Source organism: Amia ocellicauda, chromosome 22, assembly GCF_036373705.1.
Source record: "Amia ocellicauda isolate fAmiCal2 chromosome 22, fAmiCal2.hap1, whole genome shotgun sequence".
NCBI lineage: Eukaryota > Metazoa > Chordata > Actinopteri > Amiiformes > Amiidae > Amia > Amia ocellicauda.
Window position 1 is genome coordinate 5,777,966 of NC_089871.1, and position 14,090 is coordinate 5,792,055.

Consider the following 14,090-nt stretch of genomic DNA (forward strand, 5'->3'; position numbering starts at 1 on the left):
CGTGGGAAAGCGTGGGACAGGAAAGTAAAAGAGCGGCTCAAAAGAACTGGCACGTTTTCTGGAGGCAGCGTTTTGATTTCTTTTTTTCTTTTTATTTCTTCCCTCCCAGTGTCGTACACTGCCCGATCACGCCACACGGGACTTTTCTCCTGTCTGTGTGCTTTTCTAGATCATGCCCCAGGACCCCGATCCTCCTCCGGCGAAACGATTCAAGCCGGGGTCGCCCTTCTTCTGCCTCAATAAGAAACCTGGCATGCTGCTGCCCAGAAAGGGGAACACATCTGTACCGATAGAGTTACAGCGCAGACATCTGCCCATTTACCAGGCAAAGTCCCAGCTCATCAACCAGCTGAGGCAGCTACACAACGCGGTCCTCATAGGTAAGAGCACGACTTCAGCTAAAAACATCCTGATCTGAACAGTGTTTTGGTTTTATTATTGAGATAAACTCGCGATATAATCTATGTAATCATGTAATTCGATTGTATCATCATCATCAGTATTATATTTCACTCAATTTTTGAAATGAGGAATCCCATTCATCACCTAATATGAATACGTTTTCGTTTTGTTCAGTTATTTATGTACATTATGGCATTTGTTGTAGGCGAGACGGGTTCTGGAAAGACCACGCAGATCCCCCAGTACCTCTATGAGTGTGGCATCGGGCGCCAGGGCATTGTGGCCATCACCCAGCCACGCCGGGTGGCAGCAATCTCCCTTGCTGGCAGGGTGGCGGAAGAAAAGAAAACTCAACTGGGAAAACTGGTAGGTAGAGCTAAGATCGGTCTCTTCTTCATCCCTATTCAAGTCAGGGGATGAAGGCAGCTGGTGAAGGGGCAGTTTGCTGATGGCCTGCTATGTCTGTATGTCATCTCAGGTGGGCTACACTGTCCGCTTCGAGGACGTCACCTCCCCGGAGACCAAGCTGAAATTCATGACGGACGGCATGCTGCTGCGCGAGGCCATTGGGGACCCACTGCTCCAGAGGTACACCGTGGTGATCCTGGATGAGGCCCACGAGAGGACCGTGCACACCGACGTGCTGTTCGGGGTGGTGAAGATGGCCCAGAAGAAACGCAAGGAGCAGAACAAGTACCCCTTGAAGGTGGGTACCGTCACCCCAAGCTTACAGGCCCACCCGACTGATCCAAGCGGAGTTTGATTTTCATTCCAACTAGAGATTGATTATTCATAATTGAGGGTTCTGAGTGCCTTCTGCTGCCTTTTACTTCCTTATGAACTGGTCCACCTAGGTCCTTTCTGTGTCGGTCCCTGTAGGTGATCATTATGTCGGCCACAATGGACGTAGACCTCTTCTCGCAGTACTTCAACAAAGCTCCGGTTCTCTACCTCGAGGGGAGGCAGCACCCTATCCAGATCTTCTACACCAAGCAGCCGCAGTCAGACTACCTCCAGGCGGCGTTGGTGTCCGTCTTTCAGATCCACCAAGTAAGTGGGGCGCTGTGGCAGTGGAGATGTCCAAGATGTGCCCCGCGCCCGGATAGAGCTGACGGTTAGTGTTTCGCTCCGTGTTTTGCAGGAAGCTCCCCTGTCCCACGATATCTTGGTGTTCCTCACCGGCCAGGAGGAGATCGAGGCCCTGGCGAGAACCTGCAGAGACATCGCCAAGCACCTGCCCGAGGGCTGTGGGACCATGACCGTCATCCCACTGTACGCCTCTCTGCCCCCAGTTCAGCAGCTCCGGGTCTTCCAGCCCGCACCCAAGGTAACCGCTAGAACTGTGTCCAAATGGAAGTGTTGCCGTTTAAAATTACAATTTTATCTTTGATTCTGTTGTGCTGTGTGTGGTTTGAGCTCCATCGTTTCTCTACAGGGCTCCAGGAAGGTCGTCCTCTCTACAAACATCGCAGAGACCTCTATTACCATCTCTGGGATCAAGTTTGTCATCGACACCGGCATGGTGAAGGCAAAACGTTACAATCCAGGTGAGGGGCTTGGACTGTGGGGCAGAACTCTGTCTAGGTACAGAACTATATCCTCACCACGTATAAAAGCAGGAAGCTAATATGTAAGCCCTCTGTTCTCACAGACAGTGGCCTCGAAGTGCTGGCAGTCCAGCGGGTGTCCAAAGCCCAGGCCTGGCAGCGGGCTGGCAGGGCCGGCCGCGAGGACAGCGGGGTGTGTTACCGCCTCTACACCGAAGACGAGTTCGACAACCTGGCCAACGTGACCGTGCCCGAGATACAGAGGTGAGGGAGCCGGCCAGGGCAGCCCAGACCAGAAGCCCACCGATTCGCTTCACAGTCACAGGGTTCAGGTTGTTGTTCTGTGTCAAAGATGAACTGAGGAGGAATTGTATACACCGCATTTTATTTGTGTTAATGTGCTGGATGATGTGACGTACAGGTGCAATCTGGCCAGTGTGATGCTTCAGCTGTTGGCGTTGAGAATCCCAGACGTTATGAACTTTGACTTCATGTCCAAACCGTCCCCAGGTGCGTGCTGCTGCTGGCTGTCCTGTCAAATGAACGTTTATGTAGCACGTGTGTCTTAAATGTACTATTATCTGGGTGCTGGCTTGTACTTTTTATTACTTTAACTTGACCCGCTTTCACCTTGGTTCTTTAGCATTCTTCTGTACTCCTTGCAGTTAATATGATGCTCTTCTCCTTTCAAAGAACCCTATGTAGCAATGGTTCTGGAGTCATTCCCATTTGCTCTGCACCCACTGTTTAATGAGTTTGATGGGAAAACAATTCTTGATGATGTTGCCATTTGCTATCTTTGTTTGACAGAGGCTATCCAGACAGCCATAGAGCAGCTGGATCTATTGGGAGCCGTGGAGCGCCGAGACGATCAGGTCATTCTGACTCCATTAGGGAAGAAAATGGCCTACTTCCCTCTGGAGCCCAGGTTTGCCAAGGTGAGGGAAACACACCCTTACATAACTCTCTTCATGAACAAAGCTCTACTGGTCATTTCCAGTCAGGACTCGGCAGTACATTGTCGTACATTGTCAATATTGCACATGGTTCTGTTTTGAAAGTGGTGTGAAGAGTTCACGGTGGTGAGATGAGTGCTCTCTCTCTGCAGACCATCCTCCTGTCGCCGGATTTTTCCTGCACTGAGGAGGTGCTGACCATCGTGTCCCTGCTGTCGGTGGACAGCGTCCTCTACAACCCACCCGCCCGGCGGGAGGAAGTCCACTCAGTGCGCAGGAAGTTCATCTCCAATGAGGGGGACCACATGACCCGTCTCAACATCTACAGAGCCTTCAAGAACGTGGGTGGCAACAAGGTGAGATCTCTGCTGCCTATAGGCCTACAGGCACCTTTCAGTTGGGAAAATTGCTTTGCTTTTAATCGTGTGTCTATTGTATGTGAACTGTAATGCATTGATTTATTGAATTATTCAATGGACTGGTTTGTTTTGAACTTAATTCTTACTTCTGCTTCTGTTTTCTCTCCTCTCTGCCCGTCTCAGGAGTGGTGTCGAGAGAACTTCGTCAACAGCAGGAACATGGGGCTGGTGTCAGAAGTCCGCTCCCAGCTCCGAGAGATCTGCGTGAAGGTAAACGAGTTCTGGTGTTATTGAGCGCATGTCTGTACCCTGTCTGTAGTTCGTCTTGTCATGGACACAGACTGGTTCCTGTAGGAGGGATTTAAGTACAAGGACTAGAATGGAGTGCGCTCTATCTGGTACAGCGTTGATTTAAGTTAGAGTTTCCCCTTTCTCCTCCCTGTCCCAGCTGGGGATGTCCATGGAGTCCTCCCGCACCGAAACGGGCAATATCCGTCGATGCCTGGCCCACGGGCTCTTCACCAACGCGGCCGAGCTGCAGCCCGACGGCAGCTACACGGCCCTGGACACCCACCAGCCGGTGGCCATCCACCCCTCCTCGGTGCTCTTCCAGGCCAAGCCGGCCTACGTGGTCTTCAATGAGCTCCTGCACACCTCCAAGTGCTACATGCGAGACCTGTGCCTGGTGGACCCCGAGTGGCTGCACGAGGCCGCCCCCGAGTACTTCCGCCGGAAACTGCGGGCTGTCAAGAGCTAACCACGGTCGTCTCGAGCTTCTCTCTGCGCGTTTCGCCAAAAATAGCACAGAAGACACGTCTGCAAAGAGTCACGGCCTCCTGTAATTTTCCCCCCGTGCGCACCACATGAGAGCCTCACCTTTTTGTCCACCCCTTGTTTTTTCTTTTACTTACCAGTGACCAGAATTGCAGGACAAACAAAGCACCTGACACTGAGGATGGATACTGGAAGTTGGAGATGCTCGGGAATTCTGTCTGTGTGGCGTTCGGATCGGGAACCATAGGTTGAGTCTCAGACGGGAAGCTAAAGAGCTCGAACCTGGAGGCGTCCAATGTGTGGCAGTAAAGCTGACTATTGTGAGGCTTATTCAAGGCTGAGAAATATGTGGCCCTTAACTCTGTGTAACTGTGTCTCAACGAAGGTCATCCGTCTGTATGGGTGACCTCTGACCTCTGCTTCACTGAGCCTTTTGTGGCATCTCAGATCTCTCTATCTCTCAGGGGGAAATCGGCAGCAGGTGACCACCAATCATATTGAATATCTTATGAAGAAAAAAATGGTTGAATTCTGCTGTCAGAGATGGGGAAGGGATGGCTCTTATGTGGATTCAGTAAAGTCCCATCTGAAAGTCTCTGTGACAAACAAAAAGAAATACAGATGATGTTTGACACACCAAGCGACTGAGAGGCAGAGCTTTCACCCTAAACAGGATGTGGCTTGTGAGTCTGATTTCAGCTTACAGTTTGGCTACTGTAGCTTTCAGTTCAAAAGTTTCTTAATGGAGTTTTTCCACTGCTCTATATTTGACAAACTCAAGTATATCAACACTCGATCCTCTATGTCTAAGAAAACAAATATTCGACTGTTGAATAAAAGCAAGCCTGTGTGCATGCATTTCTTCCCTGATATATTGCAAGAGTCACAAACCCTGACACAGCTTCCTTTCCAAATGGAAGACTTTAGCCATGGCTCTCGGTGGCTTTGTTGTCAGTCAGAAATGGCCAGGTTGGCCATTTTGCCCTCATCCTAGCCCTATACCACAAGATACAATAGAATTGGGACTCCATGAAAGATTAGCCACTAGAAGACTAATTAACCTAGAACCAACTAGCATCTGCTGTCTTGAGGCATTTGTTGTGTTCAGTCATTGTGGTAGACCGAAGCAGGTTTTGGGGGCAATTCCACATTGAGAGAGCTATAGGACTACTTCACCCTGTTTTGTGTTCCACAATTAACACTCGAAACTGCAAACGATAAAGTCTTTAAATCTTTAACTGCATGTCATCTTGCACTTTATGTGGCTAAACTTCACTAGTTTCACACTGACCAGAATTCACACGTGGTGCTGGACCACAATGACATCACACTGGTCCTTAAATAGACTAGGGACATCTCTGGTATTAATTTACCTTTTGTATCTGTCAGGCACTGTTAAACAATACTAGCTTAACCATGTAAAGTAGTATTAGAGAGGTATGCACTGCATGGAGTTACAGTGAAAATAAATTACACAATTCCTCAGGTTTTTCACTACACTGTATCTGAATTGGAGAACTGGTATGTTGTGTTACAAGGTGTACATTGTCGGTGGTAAACACTGATTTAAGCCTTGTTAGGCGGTGTTGATTGGGATTATTTAGGTTTCCTAATTTACTTCTACGAAAGCTTTTTCCCCTTCTCAAGTTTCATGTTTAAGTTAGGAGTCAGTAGACAAAATTGTACAAAAGCCTAGTTTCTCAGCTATCATACTAATCAGATACGTTTACTCTCTTCTCAATCAGTGGCAGTACGTTCCGTAAACTTCACGTCACATTTTACGTTTTCAGATCCTAAACCTTTCATTGTAAAAGTAAGGATTCATATCTCTTACAGCAAAGCAGGTCCAGTAATAAATCTCAGGACTCAAACCTTCTATTATTATTATTATTTTGGATTACTTATTTTATTATTAAAATGATATAAGTAATAGTGAAAATATAGTTGAAGAAGCAGGGATAACACAATCTGTTTACAACGTGACTTAGAATGTTTGTAAAATGTTTACAAGGCCACAAGGTCATTGGAGTACATTTTTTAAATCATTAAAAGCCAATGTAAATAGTTAAGACTTTAACAAACCATCCTTTGTGTTCTTCGTACAATGAAATTAAAAGAAAAATGACTGCAAGTGAGTTTAATATCCCTGCAGTTACGCATTGGTTTTATGTTTTTTCAGCATCCACCTTGATACACGTTCAGCTGATTAAGTAGAAAAGAGCAGAATGGATTTACTCTAGGGAATTCAAATGTATTAAAATTATATCTCTATTATTTTTTTTACAATAAAAACAACAGGAATACACTTAGTTGGCCTGTGTATCTTGTAATTTAACAAATCTAATATTTTTGACAGCAGTTTAAAGTTGCAGTTATAGTAAATATTGTTTGGACCCATCCTGTTTTATTTGTTTTTCTGTGGTTATAAAATGGGGCTAGCTGTCCTGAACAATGTACACAGGGTGTTTTGAAAGTGTGATGTGAAATGACTTTGTAATTGGAAAGGCAGGTTCTGTATATTTTGTATAAAATAAACCACAGCCAGCACAAACTAGAAGCCTATGAGACCAGGGGGGACTTTATGGGTATATAAAAGTGTTATGTGGTTTGAAAAAACAGTAGTGAATGATGTAAGAGTTTGTAAAATATAGCATTTATAATAAATACTATTTCCACACCATCTGATTCTACACTTCATTATGCGTTAGGTTTGTGTTTATGTATTCGTAACTGCATTTACAAAAATAGTGCCCCCCAGTGGTGGGGTCTGGTGCTGTTGTGTCCATGATTATGTGCTCTTTCTCTCCAGGTTTTATTCTTATAAAAAACATTTTATTCATACACGGTTTTATTCTTAGATATAGAATCGCTAGATCGCACCAGCCTATGCAAGCTCTATGAGGGTCGGTATGTAAGCTGGTGGCCATATTGCCCAGGGCTGGGAGTACAGTGCCTATAACGCAACAGATGGAAGTGGAGATACAATAGAGGTGTTCATTGTTGCTTAAACTCTTATTTATATCAGTAAAATATGAAAACTTCAAATATAATGTGAAAACATTTGTTTACAAAGAGTATTGTTTTGTTTGTAAAAATAACACTAATTGAAATTACTATTATTATCTGATTAGAGGAAGGCTAAATTGAACTTTGATTAGGTCTGAAGTTATACTTGATCTTCGTTATAACCTACTGTAACTTATTAAAATACTGTATGTAGACGTATAGCTTATAAAACTGTACCTCACATACACAAATAAATAATTGTAAAATAAAATAACTGGTTATTCTAGTAGTAAGCTACCGTACCACTTGACAGCACTATACCTAGACAAGATGGCGTCTCTCTAGACATAACAAATGACGTAACGTTAATCTAATAACTGCATCTGTGGTTTCATTGGTGCTGGGCACCGGATCCACACGGTCGTGTTTTGAAGGCGCACATAAAGCACTTCCGGGTCAGAGACAAAAGGTCAAAGTACCCGCGGAGGTCAGGCTGTCCTTTCTGGCGACACGTGTTTCCAGCAGTTTCTGAACTGCACTCATCCGGCAAGGAGCTCCAGTGTCTGCCGCATTCTCCGGGCCAATACCGACCGCCGCATCCGTCTTGAGACTCGTCGTACCCGGCTGAAAATATGCTGAAGTCCCTTACTCGAGCAGTGAGCGCCGCCGCCCGCATCTCCAGCAGCGCGGCGACGTCTTCCTCGTCCCGGGGGCTGGAGCCTGTCCTCCGCTCGGCTCTCTGCACTCCCAGCTCGGCAACGGCTCGGCCCTTCACCCGCTCTATCTGGATGCTGTGCAACAACGGCTCTTCGTCGGAACACAGGCCGGGGTTGCTGAACTCCAGGCGGGGGATTCCGTCCGTATCATGCGGCTGCGGAGGGCTTCACACAGAGGGTGAGAAGATTAATATATATTGGGGTTTTCTTGCATGGCAGCTGGGAGCCCTGCAAGCAGAATAGCTGGCATACATGACATGCCTACTTCTAACTTAATTTTCAATGGGGGGGAGGTATGTGTATTTCAGTTGCAAGACCTAAAATGAATAGGGAAGTTAGGTGTAATGACATTATTGATGGTGTCTGCGTTTTTATTTTATTTTACGCGGAATTCCAGGTTACATTCCGAAACAAAATGTAACAATATTAAGTTAATTGTAAACACGAAAGCTTATTTATACTTAAATATAAAAATGTGTGTAATTTTAATTTAGCTGCCGCATGTACTACACATGTAGTTGTACACACGTGACCTTGAGATGCTAGGATGAGTAAACTGCAAGTGTGATGCAAGCTGCAGCTTTGGATCAGTAATACATGTGGCTTTGGACTCGTGTACACATTTAGTTATTTGCATGTAATTACATTCAAAGACATTTGTGTTTGTGTGTGTATATTAATTACACGCACTTAAATGCAACAGTGACTGACATAAGACACTCTTGTTGGCAGGTGACAAGGCTTTTGAAGAGTTTCTGTCAGATGAGATCAAAGAAGAGAAAAAGATTCAGAAACACAAGGCGTTGCCCAAGATGTCGGGCGGATGGGAGCTGGAACTCACTGGAACGGAAGCCAAGCTGTCCCGAAAGATAGCCGGAGAAACGTGAGAGAATCTTTATCATTGAATTTTTATTTTTTAATGTAAAGATATGTATGGCATTCATAATGAGAGAATCTGGGGGAAATGAGAGGCAGCAGGTCCTGTATTGAACAGGAAGGTCCTACTAAAGCAGCATTGACTTATATTGAGGTGTAGACCTTGGAAGGCTGCAGTTCGGTAGATTTGATGGGTATCTAATTCGTCTATCTCCAGTTTCTGGGTTAAATTGGTCCGATGTAGAGATTTGTGAGTTTAGTAATTCAGGTGCAATATGGTGCTCTGACACAACACAGGACACTGCAGACAAACATCAGTTATTGTTTAATTGTACTCATTAATTGCATGTTCTTCATCACTCGCGACCCGATGGTTTCAAGTGTTTTGATGGCCTTCCTTTCCTTTCTCGCAGGGTGTCGGTCACTTTCAACATCAACAACAGCATTCCCCCCAGTTTCGAGGAGGAGCCAGAAGAGGGACAGAAGCAGCCTGAGAAAGAGGTGAGCAGTGACCAGCCAGGATGGCCAGAACAGATGCCAAGATCGACTGATGTCGCTGTTGAATGAATGTGTGCTTCTTCAAACTGTGTAATGCATCCATGGGTTCTTTCGGGTGAACATTCCTCCGCTTTCTCCTCCAGCCTGAAATCATGTCGACGCCCAACTTCGTCGTGGAGGTGTCCAAACAGGCCGCGAACCAGTCCTTGGTATTCGATTGCCATTTCCCCGAAGATGAGGTTGGTCTTGTTACACAACCCTGTACATTAAAGCTGGCATCTGAGGTGGTGTCTTATTGCTTCAGACCACACTGACCATGTAGAAACTCTTTGGGTTGGTTTCAAATGATCACATTGTCTTCCAGGTGGGTCATGGTGAAGAGGAGGAGGAGAGCGACATCTTTTCTATCCGTGAAGTCAGCTTCCAGCCCACTGGGGACAAGGATTGGAAGGACACAAGCTACACTCTCAACACAGACTCCCTGGATTGGGTAAGCACTGTAGAAGGGATTTGCAAAGGGATCGCCGTCCACAACAATATTGTCCACCCCCTGTCCCATATCAATCCTACCATTCCACAAAGGCTGCAAGAATCTGTGGTGTCAATCCTGTTAATCCCTTTTTTTTTTCTTGGTATTATTTAAGTTTAATGTAACTGCACATTTAAGTCCTGAAACCTATGCAGAAGAGCTTTGTTTAAGTTCCATGGCTCACCTCTGTTCCAAGGTATTTGAGCCTCGCTTTACCATTGAACTCCCCCCTTTAACCCACAGGCCCTGTACGACCACCTGATGGACTTCCTGGCGGACCGTGGGGTCGACAACACCTTCGCCGACGAGCTGGTGGAGCTGAGCACCGCCCTAGAGCACCAGGAGTACATCAAATTCCTGGAGGATCTCAGCGGCTTCGTCAAGTGCCAGTAAACACGGACGCAGGAGAAACACAAACCAACGCACCTGCCTAGACTCCATGTCAGAAACTCGGCGGCCATCAATCGTGCAGGCTTTCTAGGCACCTTTGTACCATCAGGGCCTGTCAAATAAATAAATACACCCCCCCCACCCCTGTTAAAATGTTGGTAGAATTGTCAGATACCCTTGCACACTTTCAGGACTGGAGTTTTTACTTCAGTGTTATTGCAAATGCCATATAAAATGCACAGCCACTCGTGTGTTACTCATACAGTGGGATGTTCTTCTGGACATGGAATCTAGGCAGGAAGGGGTCCATGAGTCAATAGTAATGTTTCTTTACTTTTGTATTTGTGGGAGTGTAGTGTCCATATTGCTCCAGCTTGGCTACTTCTATACATTTATACCCGTTAGAAAAAATAAGTCAAATGGGGATATAGAAAAAACAGCCCTTTGCCCTGTGTCTCGGATATTTAGTCAAAGTTGCTTTAGCGTGCAGTCCCTCTGGAAGTCATGGTTCAGATTTCATTACACGTTTGAGCGGTTAGGGAGGGAAAAAAAAAAAAAGTCAGGTGCTCCCTAGTGTAATAAAGTGACTTGTAATATAATTGCTCAAGACTAGTCCACTTTCATCTGTTATAGCTCTTAAATTATTGCCTCCTCTTTTTACATTAATCTTGATGTAAAATTAGCACATTTGTTCTTGTAAAGACTGCAGATACAATAATAAAATTGAGTTTAAAAGGGATCCTTTTAATGGAGTGTTTGTTTGCTTTTGACACCATCTGCAGAGACTGGGGTGGTATCACAGGAGAGCTATACAGCTCCTATCCAGGTGAGATTTGACAAACTACATTGATGCAGTGGTAGATTAAGTCATAGCAGTGAAGTAGTCCAGTCTCACCTGGGCCAGGTAGGCCGTACTGTATGCCTTAATGACAAATGTGTTTTGGGAGCAAGATCAATATTTCAGTGCAGATTTATTCATTCCAATACAGAAGATACGACTCAGTCGTTCCACTTCCCCACGCTTATGTACTGAGCTTACAACCACTGGGAGAAATTGCAAAATTTGCAAATAATGAAGGAAAAACAACTTTACAAATGAAGTACCAAGGCAAAACATGAATAACTTTATTTCACAGAAATTAAATAAGACTATACAAGCGACAAACAAGACCTATGCTTTCCGATTCGGAAGTGTAAATATCTTTGGCTGCTTTTAAAATGAATTACTAGTGTCTTCCTTCACAAGACAACTGACAGATGATCACAGGCCTGGAATGACAGGAAAAGGGGAATTATACACAAACATGTTTCCCACACATCTGTAAAATAGATCTGATGTTATTCTACTGTGAAATAACAATGAATTGATAATGGTGTGGATTACCGTGCAGCTGATCAGCAGATTGACTCCATCTGTGCTGTTGGCCACAGAGAACACAGGATTGTGGGAGCACTGGTCCAGGTGCTCCATCACACTTTTCTCCAGCAGCAAGTGCAGGCTCTCCATGGTGAGGTTTCTTTGCTGGATACACCAAATGAACAACCACAAGACTTTCACACACGCATCCACATATGGCTACACAGATTTACTGTGCAAGTTACTGAACAACACCCAACTATCTTCTGGCTGTCCTTATTTGTAGTGTGGTCTGATGGGTGTGAAGGAGTCATTTGATGAGCAATACTGTGCCTGAAATGAGGTTCATTCAAACAGGCAATTCAGAAGTTCCCTATAGTAATAACAAAACTGAAAGTGAACTTACCCTGGTATTGATGTACATCCCACATTTACACGAGACGAAGAGGCTGTTCACGGTCAGGTTATTCCTGGAGTAAATGTAAAGAGTGTCCTGTTAATTCCCCACACACTTGTACAATGTTCCCTCTTTACATTTGAGAAACACATTTAATCTCAATAACCCCCCCCCCCCCCACACCTCTTCCTCCTCACACTCCACCAGTTGGGACTCAAAGCTGTAAAGACAGAAAGCAAGAGGTGCATCGAACTTACACGCGACAAACCGGACAGATAATCTGCCCTTCTGCTTCCATTCCTTCCACCAAGGCGTCTAGATACTGTTCCTCGTACAGCAGGTTCTGCTCGTACTCGTCAATGATGGACCGTTCTAAAGCACAGAGGGGAGGTTACGATCCGAGCTTTTAATAGAACACTCAGATCTTAAAGAGGTTTAATTGCCCAGGGAATGGTAGCTATTACTTGGTCCTTAAAAATATAAATATCTATATAAAACAAACATGACAATATGAGTTGTAGCTCCGCTAACTTTTTCCTTCTTGCCTTTTTAAGAAGTTCTGCATTTCCCTCAACAAAAGCAGTCAGGAGAGGACTTTGACAAGAAGGGACAATGCATATGGCTTGCACATATTCTTATGGAAACTAATTGCTTTTCACTCGTTTTCAACAATCCAAAAGTGGTCCAGACATGGTGATGAAAGTACCTTGTGACAGGAGCTCCTGCTGGATCTCTTCCAGGACGGCCAGCTCGTCATTGTCCTGCATCATCTTGTACATCTTCAAAGAGATTATAAAAACGATAAATAAAATGCAACCCTGTGTTGTTCCATGGATCGCCTGGATACAGTTCTTCTGCTCATTTCAGTTCCTTCAAAGGCCTGTTGATGTCCATGAGAGAGACCAACAAAAGACACTCACTTCTCCCAAGCCATCCTTGGTCCACAGGGAGGGCAGTCTCTGGTCCATGCACTGCAAGGCGCTCCACTCCTCTTCCATCACCTCCTGGACCAGGAAGGAGCCTTTCAGACCGCAGTGCATGCTCTCCCCCACCTGGCGGTACCGCTCCAGCAGCTGGGACCGGCTGTTCTTCAGCCTCTCCACGCAGCGCTGCCGGGACAGACAGCAACACGGCCATTCAAGGTGCATCTCCCAAAAGCCCATCTCAAACCCAGTGCCCTGAAGATGAAGCCCTCAGTCTCTTCATTAACTAATTATACTAGGGTATTAATTAGGCATATCGAAGGCGGTTTAAAGCAGGCACTACAGGATTAGATGTCCCCTATGGGTGAGAATGGCAGCAGGGTTAATAATAGAACACTGCGTGAAGTTCTGAACACTTCAAAAGAGCCGAATTCTACCTTACCTTCCTGTAGGTCTCCTTCCACGGCGGCGTCGTGCCTTTATACAGAGAGCGGTGTCTGTGCAGGGCGTCCATGGAGGAATCAAACGAGACGAAGGGAAAATCCACGATCCGTACAGTTTCCCTCTTCGGAGAGCAACACACTCTTCCCCCGCGTTCCCGGTTCTTCCTTCGTCTACGACTTTTAACCTTTGCCCCGCCCATCAACGTAACAGACGTGCGCCGCGGTGCGTCATGGGATTTGTAGTTTATACCCGGCAACTCTGTAGTGTGTTGGTTTCTGTTCTGATCTGCCTGGACCTACAACAGTGACACTGGTACTAAAAGTCTCACGATTGTATTTAAACGTGTACATTATACAATTTCATGATAATATTTGTAATCTTCCAGTCGAATAATAATGAACATATTTTTGGTGCACCCCAGACTGTAATGGTATATGTACAACAACACATCCTATAGTTTTAGTTTTAATCATTTGTTGTTGTTTTTTTTTGTTTGTTTTTTTAAGCCAGTAACATGTATACAATATTATATGGGAAAACTGGACTCTAAATGAACTTTTTGAACGCTAAGACAATGAAAGGAGATTAAGTAGGCCTAGATCTTATAGAAGACAGCAAAAGAAGAGTAAATGGGATGGAGTACATTTGGAAGAAACGGCACACTCATGAAAGGCAATCTACCAATTTGCCTGGAGAAAAGTATTTGATCAACGCACACTACCAGTGCTCACGTATAGCTCCCAAACCTGTAAAGCCTGGCACTAATTGACTAACTAATTAAACAATTAACAATTAAGTTAACTGCTGACTGATATAAGGCAAGAGAGGGGGAAGTGGGAAGAAGTGCTCTGTGGTGCTGGGGTTGAATGCACTGATACTAGATTTACAGAGGCATCTTCCTCTTCCTCAGTAAGAC

At 45.2% G+C, this 14,090-nt stretch overlaps 3 protein-coding genes across 3 annotated transcripts; 2 read left to right on the plus strand and 1 right to left on the minus strand.

Annotated features, from left to right (window-relative positions):
- On the plus strand, nucleotides 1–6,718 carry dhx33 (DEAH (Asp-Glu-Ala-His) box polypeptide 33). Its single transcript, XM_066695445.1, has 12 exons — nucleotides 1–380; nucleotides 608–768; nucleotides 881–1,108; nucleotides 1,282–1,452; nucleotides 1,544–1,729; nucleotides 1,838–1,949; nucleotides 2,054–2,213; nucleotides 2,371–2,459; nucleotides 2,760–2,887; nucleotides 3,058–3,261; nucleotides 3,448–3,534; nucleotides 3,713–6,718. Exons 1-12 carry the CDS (start codon nucleotides 173–175, stop codon nucleotides 4,019–4,021), a joined length of 2,043 nt encoding a protein of 680 aa, XP_066551542.1. The 5' UTR covers nucleotides 1–172; the 3' UTR covers nucleotides 4,022–6,718.
- Nucleotides 6,719–7,520: 802 nt separating this feature from the next.
- c1qbp (complement component 1, q subcomponent binding protein) lies at nucleotides 7,521–10,792 on the plus strand. Its single transcript, XM_066696112.1, has 6 exons — nucleotides 7,521–7,938; nucleotides 8,493–8,643; nucleotides 9,050–9,137; nucleotides 9,278–9,373; nucleotides 9,499–9,624; nucleotides 9,907–10,792. Exons 1-6 carry the CDS (start codon nucleotides 7,677–7,679, stop codon nucleotides 10,054–10,056), a joined length of 873 nt encoding a protein of 290 aa, XP_066552209.1. The 5' UTR covers nucleotides 7,521–7,676; the 3' UTR covers nucleotides 10,057–10,792.
- A 362-nt stretch (nucleotides 10,793–11,154) lies between these two features.
- rpain (RPA interacting protein) lies at nucleotides 11,155–13,413 on the minus strand. Its single transcript, XM_066696115.1, has 7 exons — nucleotides 13,173–13,413; nucleotides 12,728–12,916; nucleotides 12,514–12,586; nucleotides 12,065–12,179; nucleotides 11,817–11,880; nucleotides 11,438–11,575; nucleotides 11,155–11,322 (listed from the first exon to the last, which is right to left on the minus strand). Exons 1-7 carry the CDS (start codon nucleotides 13,371–13,373, stop codon nucleotides 11,293–11,295), a joined length of 810 nt encoding a protein of 269 aa, XP_066552212.1. The 5' UTR covers nucleotides 13,374–13,413; the 3' UTR covers nucleotides 11,155–11,292.
- Nucleotides 13,414–14,090: the final 677 nt, after the last annotated feature.

Bases quoted from the DNA above. Each gene is read 5' to 3' on its own strand.
- dhx33 (XM_066695445.1), top strand. From the start codon at position 173: ATGCCCCAGGACCCCGATCCTCCTCCGGCGAAACGATTCAAGCCGGGG. The intron at 1,453-1,543 runs GTAAGTGGGGCG...CGTGTTTTGCAG, and splicing joins CCGTCTTTCAGATCCACCAA to GAAGCTCCCCTGTCCCACGA. The intron at 1,730-1,837 runs GTAACCGCTAGA...GTTTCTCTACAG, and splicing joins TCTTCCAGCCCGCACCCAAG to GGCTCCAGGAAGGTCGTCCT.
- c1qbp (XM_066696112.1), top strand. From the start codon at position 7,677: ATGCTGAAGTCCCTTACTCGAGCAGTGAGCGCCGCCGCCCGCATCTCC. The intron at 8,644-9,049 runs GTGAGAGAATCT...CCTTTCTCGCAG, and splicing joins CGAAAGATAGCCGGAGAAAC to GGTGTCGGTCACTTTCAACA. The intron at 9,625-9,906 runs GTAAGCACTGTA...TTTAACCCACAG, and splicing joins ACACAGACTCCCTGGATTGG to GCCCTGTACGACCACCTGAT.
- rpain (XM_066696115.1), bottom strand. From the start codon at position 13,373: ATGGGCGGGGCAAAGGTTAAAAGTCGTAGACGAAGGAAGAACCGGGAA. The intron at 12,180-12,513 runs GTACTTTCATCA...TCTGTGCTTTAG, and splicing joins GCAGGAGCTCCTGTCACAAG to AACGGTCCATCATTGACGAG. The intron at 11,323-11,437 runs GTAATCCACACC...CTGTCATTCCAG, and splicing joins ATCTGCTGATCAGCTGCACG to GCCTGTGATCATCTGTCAGT.